The sequence below is a fragment of the Phyllobates terribilis genome, unplaced genomic scaffold (genome assembly GCF_046119375.1).
Source record: "Phyllobates terribilis strain yellow unplaced genomic scaffold, ASM4611937v1 Scaffold_12__6_contigs__length_324123572, whole genome shotgun sequence".
In the NCBI taxonomy this organism is placed as follows: Eukaryota; Metazoa; Chordata; class Amphibia; order Anura; family Dendrobatidae; genus Phyllobates; species Phyllobates terribilis.
The window spans coordinates 32,256,775-32,273,490 of record NW_027362772.1 but is presented as its reverse complement, the minus strand read 5'-3'; the positions used below and the strand labels follow the sequence as shown (position 1 = coordinate 32,273,490).

General features: G+C 40.0%; 1 protein-coding gene across 3 annotated transcripts in view; it reads left to right on the top strand.

Moving 5' to 3' along the window:
- LOC141172989 (sialic acid-binding Ig-like lectin 13) overlaps positions 1-13,516 on the top strand; it is a 56,713-nt gene extending 43,197 nt beyond the window's left edge. Inside the window, exons 5-9 of one of the 3 annotated variants that reach the window (XM_073657603.1) lie at positions 3,970-4,060; positions 5,919-5,988; positions 6,766-6,845; positions 10,425-10,479; positions 12,526-13,516. In XM_073657603.1, the coding sequence (XP_073513704.1) occupies positions 3,970-4,060; positions 5,919-5,988; positions 6,766-6,845; positions 10,425-10,479; positions 12,526-12,651 (422 nt within the window). In that variant the 3' untranslated portion in view covers positions 12,652-13,516. The remainder of the gene's footprint in view (positions 1-3,969; positions 4,061-5,918; positions 5,989-6,765; positions 6,846-10,424; positions 10,480-12,525) is intronic. The other 2 variants (XM_073657601.1, XM_073657602.1) reach the window with 2 other exon arrangements.
- The last annotated feature ends 3,200 nt before the right edge of the window (positions 13,517-16,716 follow it).

Below are 16,716 nucleotides of genomic sequence, written 5' to 3'. Positions count from 1 at the left end.
GAGCTGTTGCTTAGATGTGAACTGCCTCCCGCCATCATAGACACTCCTTTTAATGATGCTCCAAAGGTTCTGAATGGGGTAGAGGTCAGGGGAGCATGGGGGTCACACCATAAGTTTGTCCCCTTTTATGCCCATATCAGCCAGAGATGCAGATGTTTTATGTGCAGCATGAGATGGTGCATTATCATGCAGAAAAATGATCTTGCTGTGAAATACACGGTTCTTCTTCTTGAACCATGGCAGGAAGTGCTGTTTGAGAAAATCCACATACATTATGGAGTTCATCTTTAGCGCCTTCAGGGATCCTAAAGGGGCCGACAATCTCTCTCCCCATGATTCCAGCCCAAAACATTACTCCACCTCCTCCTTGTTGGCGCTGTAGCCGTGTTTGCGTGGGGTGTCCATCAACCAGCCATCCTCCACTCCATTCATCTGGACCATCGAGCGCTGCACGGCACTCATCCATGAACAAAACAGTTTTGAAATCAGTCTTCATGTAATGTTTGGCCCACTGGAGCCATTTCTGCTTGTGTGAAGTGGATAGAGGAGGTCGACAGGATGGCGTATGCACAGCTGCAAACCTCTGAAGGACCCTGCATCTTGTTGTTCGGGGGACGTTGGAGGCACAAGCAGCTTCAAAAACTTGTCTGCTGCTATGACAAGGCTTTTTTGCCGCTGCTCTTTCAACCTGACGTAATTGCCTGTAGGAAAGAGTCCTCAATTTGCCCTTATCAGCACGCACACGTGTGTACTGTGAATCAGCTACATACTTCTTGATTGCCAAGACACTTCATCCTGATAATCGCACAATGTTGATTGTAGTCATGCCTTGACCTAAACACTCCACAATTTGTTGCTTCTCAGCAGCCGACACATCCTTTTTCTTTCCCATTTTGGCAGAAAATGTAGGCTGCTTAATAATGTGAGAGAGCCTTCTTAAGTAGTCTTGCCTTTCATTGGACACACCTGCAAAACTAATTAGCACAGGTGTCTGCAATTGCTTACAGTGATATAAAGAGCCCTGACACACATCACCATCAATGAGTTTAACTGACAAACAAACAAATTCTTACCTTATCACTCCTAAACACTTTTTGCATAATAATTTGGAACGCGGTGTACATGTGCTTTTCCACAAAACACCAGTGGTTCACGTAGTGAATCTTACAGTTCTAACTTGCCAACCGTGGTCTGTATGGAATTGTTCAATAAAGGGCCCAAAATTAAGATAACATAGATGGGAGAGGTCTCTATGAATAGGAATTCCTAAGTATTTGATACCCTGTGAGGGCCAGGCAAAGGGAAAGTTGGACTGGATGGAATCCTATATGGATTTAGGGAGGGAGACATCGAGGGCCTCAGACTTCGCTGCATTGATTTTAAAATTTTACCATGTAACAAAGTGATCTATTTCAGCCATAACAGCAGGGATGGATATATGTGTTTGAGTGATATATACTAGGACATCATCAGCAAATAGAGAGCACTTGTACTCGGTGCCTCCCACCTCAATCCACCTAATATTGGGGTTATGGCGAATTGATGAGTGCAGGTGCTCCGTCACTAGGATGTATAAGAGAGGGGACAGAGGACATCCCTGCCTTGTCCCATTGGTGATTGTGAAAGGTGATGAAAATGTTCTGACGCACCCCCTGGGCCTTGGGACACCCGGAGCCGGACCCTTTTTGGTGGATGCTGGTGGTTGTAGTCTTCGTGGCGGCTATCCGGTTCCGTGGCTCAGGGCGGTCAAACCAGTGGCGGAACTATTTATGTGGTTTTGATGTTTAAATGTCCGACTACGCCACCCGTGGATTGCGGTCAGAGTGAACCGCCGCTACAGGGCAGACCGCTAAGGCTGGTGTTGTGGGTGCAGCAGAGCGTAGCATAACTCCCCACGGGAGGAGTATAGCCTCAGGGCAGTGTATGCGGAGGATGGGGGTGATGGTGCAGGGCAGCAGCAGTAACGACACGGAGTCAGTGATGCAGTTCAGGGCCTTTACTCACAGTTCTTATTATCCAGACCACGTCTGCAGGTAACGGCTGCCCACGTCGTACTGTGCTCACCAGGTGAGGGGCTCAGACAACTCCCAGATAACTTTGGAGCGCTTCACAGGACCCCCTTTGTGTGTCCTTTGTCTGGCCTTTCTTACCAACACTTCTGTCCGGCTGCCTCGGGCCTCCTCTTGGTAAACATGGCGCCAGTTTCCCTGACCCTATGTGGTGCCTTCCTAGCGGGTGGAGCAAGGGGCTGCGCCACATAAAATGTCAGAGCCTCCGGTTTCTAGCTGAGGGTCGTTTCCTGCCTCCACTAGTTCGGGGACCGGTCTCCCCCTTTGGCCTGACCCCTCCACGCGGTGGCGACTCGCCCGTCCGCAACCCTGGGATCCCTTCATTCCTCGTTCCTGGAGCCTTCTCCGCTCCTCTTCCTTCCTTCTCCCTCTTGCAGGCCTGGGCCTCTGTTACTAGCCCATCCTCCGGAGCAGAGCTCATGCAGAGCCCCTGCTCCCTGCTACTTCTGCTCAGACTTCTCTGCACTGAACTAAGATGGTGCCCACCTTTTATACTCCCTTCTCAATGCACCCAGGAACTGCTTCCTCCCTGCTCCTGCACTGCAGGGTTCCCCTTCCTCAGTGTTCCCTCCCCCCACTCCAGCCAGGGACAGGGACTGTCGTGCCCATCTCAGGGGCATATTGGTCGCCCTGCCCCACGGCAATGTGGTGTAATGCATGGAGGTGTCGGGTCCTGATCCACACTCCATCCTTATCTGAGAGTGAGATATCACACCTCTGGGTGAGGTGCAATACGTCTGTAGCAACCGAGCCCTCGGTGCTACAGTTCCATTTATCTTCAGCCTAGGTGACGTATTGTGATACAGGGCCGTGATTTTGGCTATAAAAGGGTCCCCTAGACCCCTACCCCAAGCTTTTTAAGAGAATCATATATGGCGTGCCAGGAGACTCTATGGAATGCTTTCTCAGCATCCAACGAGAGTATCTACTTACAAATTTTTAACTGCATCTAGCCCAGGAAATACTTTGTGCCTAGTAGCAGTGTCTGCTAGTCAGCGGATTATCCCGGCTGTTAAGCAAGCTACACCACCTGTAGTTTGGACACTTAATTTTTTCAAAGGAAATGCTTCGGGACCACGGGATACTCAGTGAAGAGCATCAGGAGGCACCCCAAGGCATAGGGGCTGGGACTGGCACTAGGATGCCTTGCGGTGGACAGCCGAGCTCGATCCTTATAAAAGCTTTTTAACTGCAGCAGCTTTAGTGGACGCTACTGGAGCTGGAATTACGTGGCTGCTGGCATGAGACTTGCCCTCCAATAGATCCTTGTAAATGGATTTAAAGTGTATTCATTCAAATTAGAGGGACAATTTAAATTAAAAAGCTTAGAGCTGCCTCCACCACAGGGGGGCTCTCTCGACCCACCAGCGGACAGGCACCAGTATTGGGAGAGGGGGGCTGGCCGTCAGGGTTCACCGCGGCTCTGGCACAAACCCGGCGACACGGAGGTGGCATGGGCAGTAGCGGACTGGCCGTCTCGGCTTCTCACTTTTTGGATTTTAGAAGGGCATGACATGCCTATATCTGTGTCTCCCCCTCCTTTTACTCCTCCACCTCTTTTCTTTTCGCATGACTATATGTACTTGTCACTTTTCCATGTGTTAGTTGTGTCTTCTGAGCAGTTTGTCAGCTTTTGGACACCTTTGAAGATGTTTTCTATGTGTTTCTATGTGTTTTTGTTTGCCTGCCATTGGTTTTAACGGTGTTCGAAGGTGTTCGACGAACAGTTCGACGAACAGTTCGGCGAACACACGGGTGTTCGACGAACCGAACCGAACTCGAACACTATGGGGGTGGCTCAACACTACTGATTAATTTAGAAAAACTTGAAGATATAAAATTAGCCAGTAATAAAACAATATGTGTTACCTCGTGTCTCCTCTTTTTTGATTTCTAACAGGTGAAACAATGGATTTAGCTGTGATTCTGGGGTCAGTTGCTGGAGTTTTCCTTCTACTTTTTTTAATTCTGATTATCTACTTTTGCCTAAGGTAATAAAAAGTTATTTTAAGAACATAATTACCATTGTTAAAATGTCAGATCAGGGAATGTTTGTAACCTTTGCCCTTTCTATCTAAGAATGCTCCCAACGTTATTGAAAACACCAATTTAAAAGCAAAATTTGCACAACACCCCTTTTGTGCTATGGTCAGTGAAACAGACCCAGAAATTAGTGATAAGCTGATTGACCAAATTTCTGCTACCGAGTTTATTTTTTTTTGCATCTTTAGGCTATGTTCACACTAGGCAGGCGTTCAGCATTTTTTTGAGGTGTTTTATTATACAAATTTTCAGCTGCGCTTTACAGTACCAGCAAAGTCTATGAGATTTCAGAAATCTCATGCAGGCAGCTTGTTTTTTGTCCTCAGTATTTTGTGCTTTGCATGTCTTTTTTCTCAATGGAGTATCACACTTGTTTTAGCATTTTTTACCCACTGAAAGCAATGTGTGATGTAAAAAAAAACGCTGAAAAAAACACCTAGTGTGAAAGTTTTACTGAGTTTTTTGTGAAAAAAAGTAAGTACAACAGTATGTGAAACCTATTTATTTTTGTGATTTTCCCAAGTTTACCATCTTGTCTTTGTCATCTGAGATGTCAATTGGGATTAGTACAGATTAATTAAATTAGTGATGCGTAGAATGTAAACATTGGCTGACCAAGGTGTGAGATTGAACAATGCCTGTGGCTGACCGAGGTGTGAAATTGAACAATGCCTAATCAACTCAATGGCAGACCAAACTGTGAAATTAAACAGTGTCTTGCAAACTCAATACTCTTCCAATGTCTTAGGTAAACTATTCCTGCACAATTCACCTCCCCCCCCCCCCTGCTTACATTTGCAATCTGTATTTTTTCATGTTCATGTGTCTTGTATTGGTGACCTGTGTTCATGCTTCTGTTGTGGAAGTAAAGCTGAACATTGAGATCCTGAAAAACGTACCAAAATCAGTCACAAAAAATGCACCAAAAAACGCATCAAAACCAGCTTTTTTGACACTGCTTTTTTTCCTGCCAAGAGAGCAGTTTTTGCTGCAGAAAAAAACACTGAAAAAAACGCTAGTGTGAACATACACTTAACCTGTTAAGAACTAAACAAACTTTCATTTTTGTGATTTCATTTTTTACTCCACTTTTTTCAAATAGCCCAAACTTTTTTTTTTATTTTTCTGTCGAAATAGACTTAAAAGGGCTATTTTTTATACGATAAGTTGTAATTTTGAATGACACCTTTCATTTTACCATATAAAGTAAACGAGAATGGAAACTGTAATCCAAGAGCGGTGAAATAGCTAAAATAATGCAATTCCACTATTTATTTTTTTTTTTTTGGGGGGGGGTTATTTTTAAGGCATTCATTGTGAAATAAAAATAAACTGACAACTGATGTCACTGTGGATGGGTGATAGGAACCAGAATGGGCACCTGGGCCCCATTGCGGCACTTAAATGCTGCGGTCGGTGATTGACAGATGCATTTCAGAGAGTGGTCAGTGGTAGTGCCAATTGCTATGGTTAAAGGCAGATACCAGCTATATAATACAGCCAAAATCTGGCCTGATTGGAGCAGGATCATGTATTGATCCTGCTCCAAAGTCACCAATATGTAATAAAGTATGGAGCATTAAGGTGTTAAACCCCTCTCTGTATGTGATGTACATATATGTCAAACGGGCCTTAAAATCAACATTTCGTCAATCCAAAATTTTTAGTATATGATCAGCTTTGGACAAAATATAACAAGAGTTTACGCTTCATTATCTAAACATACATTTTACATCTGTTTCCTCTAGTTTCATAAGGCGTGCAAAACTTTTAGATTCTAATCTTTCAATTGTATTTTTTTTACAGACGAAACAAGAAGCCTACTTCTCCAAGTTCTCCAATTCATGGAACAATATCTAACAGGATCCCTTATCAGGTGAGTGTTTTTTGCATGGATGATATTTATGTGCTTTATTTGATTTTCTATTCTCTTTACTCTGGATGCCATTGAGAAAAAAATGCCTACAAATATCTGCTCAACTCAATCTGTGCTGATGCTCAGTAAATTCAATGACAAAAATGAAATGAAAATATTTTTTGTGATGCAGAGTTGCCTTTCATGGACAAGCCATGAGTCAGGGAAGTCAAGGAGTCTAAGGTCAAAAGCCAGGAAAGTACGACATAACCAAAGAGGTGAGACAAAGCCATAGTGAGGTCACAGTACGGGGTCAGAATTCTAAGAAAGTAGCAGTTCAAGACAATGGGGCTAGACAAACAGATAGTCAAAAGCAAATCCAAGGTTGGGCAATAAAGATTAGAATATAAGAATTTAGAGCACACAGCACTCACACAGCTACAACTGGCAATGTTCTAACCACTGCAAGCAAGCTAAATAGGCAGGTAATCACCAAGAACAAGCGACACCTGGAGGAAACCCCACAGGCCCGGCCAGATTGGACAGCTGAGCTGAGCTCTCATTCATAATAGTGACAGCTCAGCATGCTCCTGTCTCAGATTGGGCATCTGAACTGTCACTTACAATCCTGACAGCTTAGCACGCCCCAATCCTAAAAGGCGGCTGAGATGTCGCTCACAGTGTCCTTGGGACTCTGTGAGTGGTGGAATTGTGACATTTTTAATGTGTGTCTTAAAAAAAATACTTCTGCATTTATCAAAAATAAATCTTTTCTGCTTTTGTATTGTTTTCCTACAGTACTCTACAACTACTGATGACAATCAGTATGGAAATATCCAAAGTAATCACCAAGCAAACTCATCTTATAGGAGATCAGAGTGAGTTTATTTTTCAATTTGTTAATTAATTTATTCCAATTTATTAGGTTTCAAAAAGTTCTTACTTCATCAAAAAATGCCTAGCATCATTTTCCCTAGTGAAGACCTAGCTCAACTGAAGATGACGCGCCCCCTGGGCCATGGGGTACTCGGTGCCGGGCCGGTCGTTGCTATCGGAGATGTCACAGTGGCGGTGACACGGTCCGTGACCCAGGGCGCTCAGTAAAAAGGGGAAATTTACAGGGGAATTAAAGTTCTTATATACAGTTCTTGATGCCACCTGTGGTATGCGGCTAAAGGGAGCCGCCGCTGCGGATCAGGTCCTCTGGAGCTGTTGTTAATGCAGCAGAGTTGGTTTAGCTCTCCACAGGTAGAGCTTACCTCCAGGGCAGTGTAGATGTTGCTGTTATGGAAGTAGCACTCATGGTGCAGTGTAGTGCAGGGGGTGATGGCACAGCAATCATTTCACAGATACAGTGGGGTGCAGTCCTCAGGGTTTACTCACAGTTGTTATGTTCCTCAGGTTGCACTTTCCAGATTACGACTTCCCACGTCATACTGCATTCAGCAGGCAGGGGTTCAGCAAACTTCCAGGTGTTTCAAGAGTGCCTGACAGGACCCGTTCTTTATGCCCTTCTCAGCCATCTTCCTGCACTGGCCCTCACCCTTCTTGCCCTGTGCCTCGCCAAACAATGTCCCAAGCCGGTATCCTCGGATCTTTCTGGGCAACCTGGAGTTCCCTGGATCCCATGTGGTTACCATTTTGGCGACTTGAGTGCGGATGTGGCAACTGCACCCTGAAAATACAGTATCCTCTGGTTTCCAGTTGAACTTTGTAATTCTCACTGATTAGGGGCCGGTCCCCTCTGCACCTCTATCCCTCCACCACCTGGCAGATTCGGGCGTATGGGTGGCTTCCAGTACTGCCCGTAACCCTGGGATCCCTTCTTTGTTCCTGGAGCCTTCCTCCTGCTCCTCTCCTCCTCAGTCTTTCCTGGGCCTCTCTGGCTAGGCCCTCCTCCTCATGAGCAGAGCTCCTACAGAGCTCCTGCTCCTTCTACTTCTCTCAGACTGAACTGTTCTTTCAATATGGCTTCTCTCTATATCCTATTCCTAACAAGTGCTCCCCTGATTTACTTCCTCCACCCACACCCATTACATGGTTCCCCCTACTTTGGTTCCCCCCACTCCAGCCAGGGAAAGGGCTCAGCAGGGAAGCGATGCATCTTGCCCCTCCTGCTGGTCTATAGTAGTGTAGTGTTGGATGCTGGTGTTAGGGTCCCGGGTAGCACTCTATCCTTACCTGAGAGTGAGGTACCACACCTCTGGGTGAGATGCAGTACCTCTATGGCGATTGAACCCGCAGGGGCGCCACAAACACATAGACTGAATTTCATTCTTTGGAGTCATTAGCAACGTCTACTTCTAACACATGCCTCCCTCTTTAGATGGCTAGAAAGGCAGCTTTTTTAGAAGGTATTTTTGAAGGAGCAAACCCTTGAAATTAAACTTGCACTGATGTTAGATTGTTGGCAAAATTTTAACAATATTATTCTACAATATTGTATATTGCATATTGTGCATCCTCAAAGATAATCAGAACTGTTTTAACCTTGTTTTGCATATAGTCAGTAGTGAAGGCTAGAGCAGAGGTACAACCAACAGTAAAAAAGGGACCAGCTGGTTCCCTTGAAAAAAATAATTAATTAATTAATTAAGCACTGGATAAAATGTCTGTTCAGAACAATAGTGTTTCAATACGAAGTGCAGTGCACGCAGTTGCACTTGGGCATTGGTACCTTGCATTACCCAAAAACTCACTTGCCACATAAGAAAACAGCAGAGATGGCACACTGTAGTTAGGGTGCTCTGTTACATATTTTTCATTAAGTCCCATGATCCTTAAGTTACACTTTTGGGCCAGTCAAAAACAAGGGTTATGATAGGGTCACAAGTCATTGTTTACCATATAGTACACTTAAAAGGGTTTTATTGTAAAATGTATTGACAATATATTGCTAAGATATGTCATCAATATGTAATCAATGAAGTCCCATCTTCTTGAAATTTCAAAGTTCAGATACCTAGTACTTGGTTTTAATTTAACATGACATAACCTTTCCTTCATCATTGGGCTGCGTTTAATGTTTCAACTTTTACCCCCTGGAAGAAGCTAATGCGAACCACGTGTCAAGGTTTTGGACCAGGCCTTACAGAGTTTCCTTTTTCTCTTCTAACATGATTTATTACTATATTTAATTCAATCTTAAGTCATTGTTCTGCTTATATTGTGACTAAATAATAATTCATACATATACTTATGCCATAGTTTAGGTAATATCATACCTCTTATGCACTGTTTACATATGTTTTATCCATGACTTTTATTATCTATTTTTGGTCTCCTGGTTTGTCCTAGATATCTGTTTCCCCTATTCTATTTTTATACTATTGTATGTGTTTTATCGGATTAACTACTAATAAATTGCATCATATTTTATTTGGACTTTTTTGCTTCCATTTTGCTCTTGGGTATATTAATTAGAGGTCAGTTTGAGGTTGTCTACTACTTTTACATTGATGACCTATCCTTAGGATTAGTCATCAATGTTTGAAGACTGGGGTCCGACACCCGACAACCGCGCCGGTTAGCCGTTATCGGTGTTGGCGGCGGCTGTCATCCAGAAGTACTAACATACCGAGCTACTCTGTCTGCTTGTAGTGGCCGCTGCAGGGTACTACTCATACACCTCCTATTGATGTGAATAGGAGGCAGATAGCCAGTGCCAAACCTTAGCCACTACAAGTAGACTGAGCAGCTCTGCATCTGAGTATTTCAGTCCGGCGGCCGCCAACACAAATAACAGCTAATTGGCGGGGGTGGCGAGTTTCGGACCCCTGATCCCAAGGATAAAGCATCAGTGTAAAATTAGTGGACAACCTCTTTAATTTATAGTGGCTGAAAAATCACATGCAGCTTCCCCTTCATACAAGATGAATGTCTAGTATTTGATCCGAATAAGCTAAAGTGCTCTAATGACGTGTATCGGTCCCAGCAGTTGGACCAATACATATCATATATTGAAGAATAGTGATGAGCGAATATGTTGTGTTAACCCTTTCGCCGAGTATGCTCGGGCGAGCACTGAGCATTTACAGCTGCTCGGTGTTATGTTTGAATCACTAACATGTGCATGATTTGCAACTGTATGACAATACATGTGAGGAATGTCTATTTCTTACACATTTCTCACATGGATTAAAGCTGTCAAACAGTCGCAAATCATGCACATGGGAGTGATTCAAACATATCACCGAGCAGCTTAACTACTCGGTGCTCGCCCGAGCATACTCGGCCAAAGGGTTAACAAAACATACTCGCTCATCACTATTGAAGACAAATCCTTCCAAAATTCTTTCAATACATTACCGGATTGCATGTACATACCAGGAGCAACTATCTTACCATTAACGGCACATTTTTACATGTTTTTTTTTTTTTTTACATACTCACACTTAGCCACATATCAGGGAAAATTATAATGATTGAAATATAAATTTCTGTTATTTTTATTTTAGGTTTATGGTCAACGTGAAAGTTGAAGAAAATGATGTAATTTACAGCAACAGTGATGTAAGCAATTATACAATTGAAATAAAATTCACTTAAAACTCTTCCCCAAACTGATTTCTCTACTTCTTTAAGAATAAAATTAGCCTCACAAGTATATTTTGTTTTTACTCAATTTGTTACGCGGTAAAAATGACCTGGCTGTTTTACTACTCGCGTCATTAGGAAAATGGCATTACTAAACATATAATTTTTATTTCTTCTATTTTAGTATTAAAAACAATTCAGACCTTTGTAAAAAAAAAAATCTGTTGGCGCCAGTATTTTCTGAGACCCATAATTTTTTTATTTTTCCTGTGAAATCACTTTGGCGCATAAACATGGTTTTGATGTCTTTTTGATTGCATATTTTATGGAGAGAACAGCGATAAAAAACCCCTATTCTTTCTTTCTTTTTGGCATTTAATTTTGGTTAAAATAATTTCATATCTTGATAGACAGGACTTTTATTAACACAGCAATACCCAACATTTTTCTTTTTCTCCCATTTTTTTTAATATCTTTACACTTAAATGGAAAAAGGAATGCTTTAAACTTTTTCTTTTTGTTTTTAAACATTTTTAATCCATTCATGACCTGATGATTTTCTGTCGTTTCATTTTTTGTCTTTACTCCCCTTCTTCCTAGAGCCGTAACTTTTTTATTTCTCTGTCCTTATGGCTGTATGAGGGCTTTTTTTTTTTTGCTGGTTGAGTTGTACTTTCGAAACACAACATTAATTATACTACCTAGGAATTGCTACCTAGCAATGGAAAAAAAATAATTCCAAGTGCATTGATATTGCAAAAAAAGTGCAATTCCACAATTTTTTTTTACATTTTTTTTTTAATTTACCATATTCCCTGTATAGTAAAACTGACCTGGCAATATGAGGGATAGATAGGATGTTTTGATCGCTTCTTATAGCAGAGGTAAAAAAAACATAATTCTGGGGTTTTGATATTTTTTTCTCAATATGCCACTTATGGATCGGATTCATTTATTTAATATTTTGTTGAATCGGACTATTACAAACTCAGGGATAGCAAATAAAATATGGGTATTTTTTATTTTTTAGAAATTGTTTTATTTTTAATTGGGCAAATTGTGAAGCTGTGATAATCTGAATGCTTGTGCTCAAGATAGCAGTGTTTCATCACTACTATGTATAGAGAAAATCTGTAATGTATAGAGCTACAAACTGGCTTTCACAGGAAAATCACAATGACAGGCATGGAGGTCATCAGCTGACCCTCAGCTCTAATGAGAACCCATCGACGCCCCGCGGTCAAGACACAGGCGCATGTTAAATGCCTCTGTCAGAGATTGACATCGGAATATAACATGTTAACAACCATGGACTTCGATCCACTCGCGGCTTTTAAAGGACCATGATGGGTAATAAAATCAGCCATCATGTGCAGGGAAAGATGCGGGCTCAGTGTCTGAGCCCGCACCAAAGGCAGAGACACATCATATATAACATAGTAACATAGTTTTTAAGGTTGAAGGAAGACTAAGTCCATCTAGTTCAACCCATATGACTTAAGTTTACGTCATATCTCGGGAAGGAGTTAATATTTGACTTTATTTTGGGGTTTCCGGGACTTGAACCTGCAATCATTTGATAGCTTATACTGAAATACAGTGAAAGTGAAATATATTGTGAAATCACAGTTCTCCTATGAAGTTCAGCCTTTACCTGAGCTTCACAGAAGGACAAAGATATCAGTTGCGGGAGCCTGTATCAGACCACCGGGTCCTTCAACATGACAATCTATCAATTCCCATCGATGTTTGCATTGTGATGGGCAATAGGAGTCATCATTTAAATGCCACTGACGGTGGTTTTAAAACAGATAAATAGCATCTCCATAATAAGGTTCGGGCTCAGTTCCTGAGCCTGCTCTATACACTTGCTGAGACTACATGATATAAATGTATTTATATGGACGAGAAAGGATTATTTTGTCAAATTGGATCATTATTTTCAATACATCAAACTAATTAACAGAGAAATCTACATATGGATTGTTAATAATTAATAAATACTCTGCTATTATTTTTTAGGTTATGCTGCCATCAGATGAAGCTGAATATTCTGTTATCAACCATGGACTGTACGATAACAATCGAAATGCCTCTTCCAGTGTCAGACAATCAGAAGTTGTGGAGTATGCAATGGTGAAACGTTAGAGTTTTCTGGTGTGGAATATTAATGTGAGATCTCTATTTATTAAAAGGAGCTACAAAAAGTACAATTCTCCACGGAGGACCCAGCGTGCCCACACAATAAACAAATATCCAATGTAGCTGATCACAAGAGTGCCAACGGCTTGATCAGACTATTTTTGATATCAAAGAAAAAACACCTTTACTAATCTAGTCTTTAAATGTCAATAAAATATTTTATGGACAAACCAGGGTCATAAATATGTTTTCTGTCTTTTATTGTTATGTAATTTATTTGCTTATTATATATATTACAGGGAATCATTACAGGGGGCAGTATTATAGTAGTTATATCCTTGTACATAGGGGGTAGTATTAGAGTAGTTATATTCTTGTACATAGGGGCAGTATTATAATAGTTATATTCTTGTCCATATGGGGCATTATTATAGTAGTTATATTCTTGCACATAGGGGCAGTATTATAGTAGTCATATTCTTGTACATAGGGGCAGTATTATATTAGTTACATTCTTCTACATAGGGGGCAGTATTATAGTAGTTATATTCTTGAACATAAGGGGCAGTATTATAGTAGTTATATTCTTCTTGTACATAGGGGGCAGTGTTATAGTAGTTATGTTCTTGTACATAGGGAGCAGTATTATAGTAGTTATATTCTAGTACATAGGAGGAGTATTATATAAGATATATTCTTGTACATAGGAGCAGTATTATAGTAGTTATATTCTTGTACATAGGGGGCAGTATTATAGTAGTTATATTCTAGTACATAGGAACAGTATTATAGTAATTATATTCTTCTGCATAGAGGGAAGTATTATAGTAGTTATATTATTGTACATAGTAGCGGTATTATACTAGTTATATTCTTGTACATAGGGGGCAGTATTATAGTAGTTATATTCTAGTACATAGGAACAGTATTATAGTAATTATATTCTTCTGCATAGAGGGAAGTATTATAGTAGTTATATTATTGTATATAGGAGCAGTATTATAGCAATTATATTCTTGTACAAAGGGAGCATTATTATAGTAGTTATATTATTGTACATATTAGCAGTATTATATTAGTTATATTCTTGTACATAAGGGCAGTATTATAGTAGTTATATTCTTGTACATAGGGGCAGTATTATTGTAGCTATATTCTTGGACATAGGGGTCAGTGTTATAGTAGTTATATTCTTGTACATAGGGGGCAGTATTATAATAGTTGTATTCTTGTGCATAGGAGCGGTATTATAGTAGTTATATACTTGTACATAGGGGCAGTATTATGGTAGTTATATTATTGTACATAGGAGCGGTATTATAGCAGTTATATTGTTGTACAAAGGGGGCAGTATTATAGTAGTTATATTATTGTGCATATGAGCAGTATTATGGTAGTTATATTCTTGTACATAAAGGCAGTATTATAGTAGTTGTATTCTTTTACATAGGGGCAGTATTATAGTAGTTATATTCTTGTACATAGGCGGCAGTATTATAGTAGTTATATTCTTGTACATAGGGGCAGTATTATAGTAGTTATATTCTTGTACATAGGGGGCAGCATTATAATAGTTGTATTCTTGTGCATAGGAGCGGTATTAAAGTAGTTATATTCTTGTACATAGGGGCAGTATTATAGTAGTTATTTTATTGTACATAGGAGCGGTATTATAGCAGTTATATTCTTGTACAAAGGGGGCATTATTATAGTAGTTATATTATTGTACATATGAGCAGTATTATATTAGTTATATTCTTTTACATAGTAGTTATATTCTTGTAAATAGGGGTAGTAGTATAGCAGTTATATTATTGTACATAGGAGCAGTATTATAGTAGATATTGAATATTATTGTATATAGGAGCAGTATTATAGTAGCTGTATTCTTGTACATAGGAGCAGTATGATAGTACTGAAAAACAAAGTCCATCATGCTGAAAGTCTTCTAAAAAGTCCATTTATTGGTAAAAAAAGCATGTAATCCATAACCAAGTGCAAATTTAAAATTAGGAAGTATAAAACGATCCATTCCGATCACAGCAGATCTTATTCTTTGAAGTGTCTTGCTGCTATGTTAGAAAAAAAAAAAAAGAAATCTTTTCCTGTGACATCACATCATGTCTACTATTTAAATTGCTCTTTTGACTGAACACTCATGTACCCAGTTGTTGTTAAGAATAAATTAGCATCAAGCTACTCAGAGTAAGTGTGCTACAATTGAGACAACACAATGTCTAAGGATTACATCTGGCCACTAGCGCAGGAGAAAAAAAACAAGGAAAAAGACACAAATAAACATTGCCAAAAAACTGAAACAAACTGTTTTTAGTTCTTTTTCTCGTAACCACTTGCAAAGTGCTACGGGGCTTTTAGTCCAAATGTTACAATCAGTGATGTGAGGTTTCAGATGGACAAAGTCGTCTCCTAGAACAGGTTCCAGATAATCTTTGAAAATCAAAAGCAAGTTTCTTCCGATTGTCTTCAAGTTTGGGAGAAAACAGAGACCAAGTTGGGTTTTATGAAATGACTTCATAGAAGCTGCACTTTGGATTTGCACTACACAATCTGAATGGTATGGCTATAAGGTGTCACCTAGAACAATAGGGGGGAAAAGCGTAGTATTAGTAAATATGACCAGAGTAAGGCGAGAAGAGATTTTGCTCACCTTGTGAAGTTGTGAACGTAGGCATAACTCTGAAAAGGGCAAATGTCCATTAGCGATCATTGGTGGTGGTTTGCTGCCAACATGGTTGCTGTGGACAATTACTTAAAAAGGTTCTAATGTGAATTAATAGACAAAGTAAAAAATCAAGATGTGGATGCTCCCACTCTATAATACCAAAGTGTCAAAAAAATCAATGTTTGCTATAAATATTTTATTAATAAAAATAAATACCTCTATCGAGGAAGATAAGAGTTTCTGAATATTAAATAAAAATTTCAATATAAAAACACAACACGTTTTGGCTATCCAGCCTTCTGAATAGCCAAAACACGTTGTGTTTTTATATTGCAATTTTTATTTGATAAACAGAAATTATTATCTCCCTCGATAGAGGTATTTAGTCCAAATTGTATGTGAGACTCCAGCCTAAGGATGGGCCACTACTCTTGGGTCAGTTCTTTATGTTTGTCCCTGAGGCTAGCCAGCCAGCTCCTGAATAGTAGATATTTAAAAGTCAAGCTATATGAGCTTAATGAATCACTTGGAATCACAATTATAATGTCTTGTCTGGAATTTTCCTTTAACAAGTGGTTTATGCTGAATGTGTGAGAAAAATACCCAATGCTTTTTTGCATGTGATTGTGAAAGACTGTACAAGCTGCAGAGATGGGCAACATAAATGTACCTCTCACTTTATTTAATGTATATGGATGTAATTATAAAAAACAATATTTTATATGAACTTTTCAAAATAATCCTAAAAAATGTGTAAATATCTGGTTGTTATTTCTTCTATATATACTGTAAGCCGCCTGACTGCTGCGCCCTAGGCTATAGCCTAGGTTGGCCTTATAGAAAATCTTCCCTGGCCATGGGGTATCTTCCTCTCCTACCTCAACCTGTCAGCCACACTAGACCATCAGCCTCTAATGGCAGCCATGATATGTCATCATCATCATTCCTAAGAGGACCATGTCCCAGTTTCCTTATAGGCTTTTTCTGGCTTTCCTGGCATCTTTGTGATTGGTGGGGATCATAATAGTCAAACATGAATAACTTTTTTTCATTAGGAGATTTTTACAGTGTAGGGAACAAGGGGTCAGGAAAGGGATGCAGGGAAAGGAAAGGCAACCAAATAAAGGAAAAGAGAAAATGGGGTAGGGAGGAAGAAGAAAGAAGAAGAGAGAGAAAAAAAAAGGAAATCAAGATTATCTTAACAAAATTGCACCACAATGTTAACATACCAAGTGCAAAAACAACATAGAATGAAGTATAGATTAAAAGAATTCCTGCAACGTAATAAAGCATCATAGAAAGAGGCTTCTCTTGCTTGGAGGAAAAATTGCATTCCAAGGGGACCATTTGGAATTATATTTAGGTAGAGAGTTATTCCTTAAAGCTAA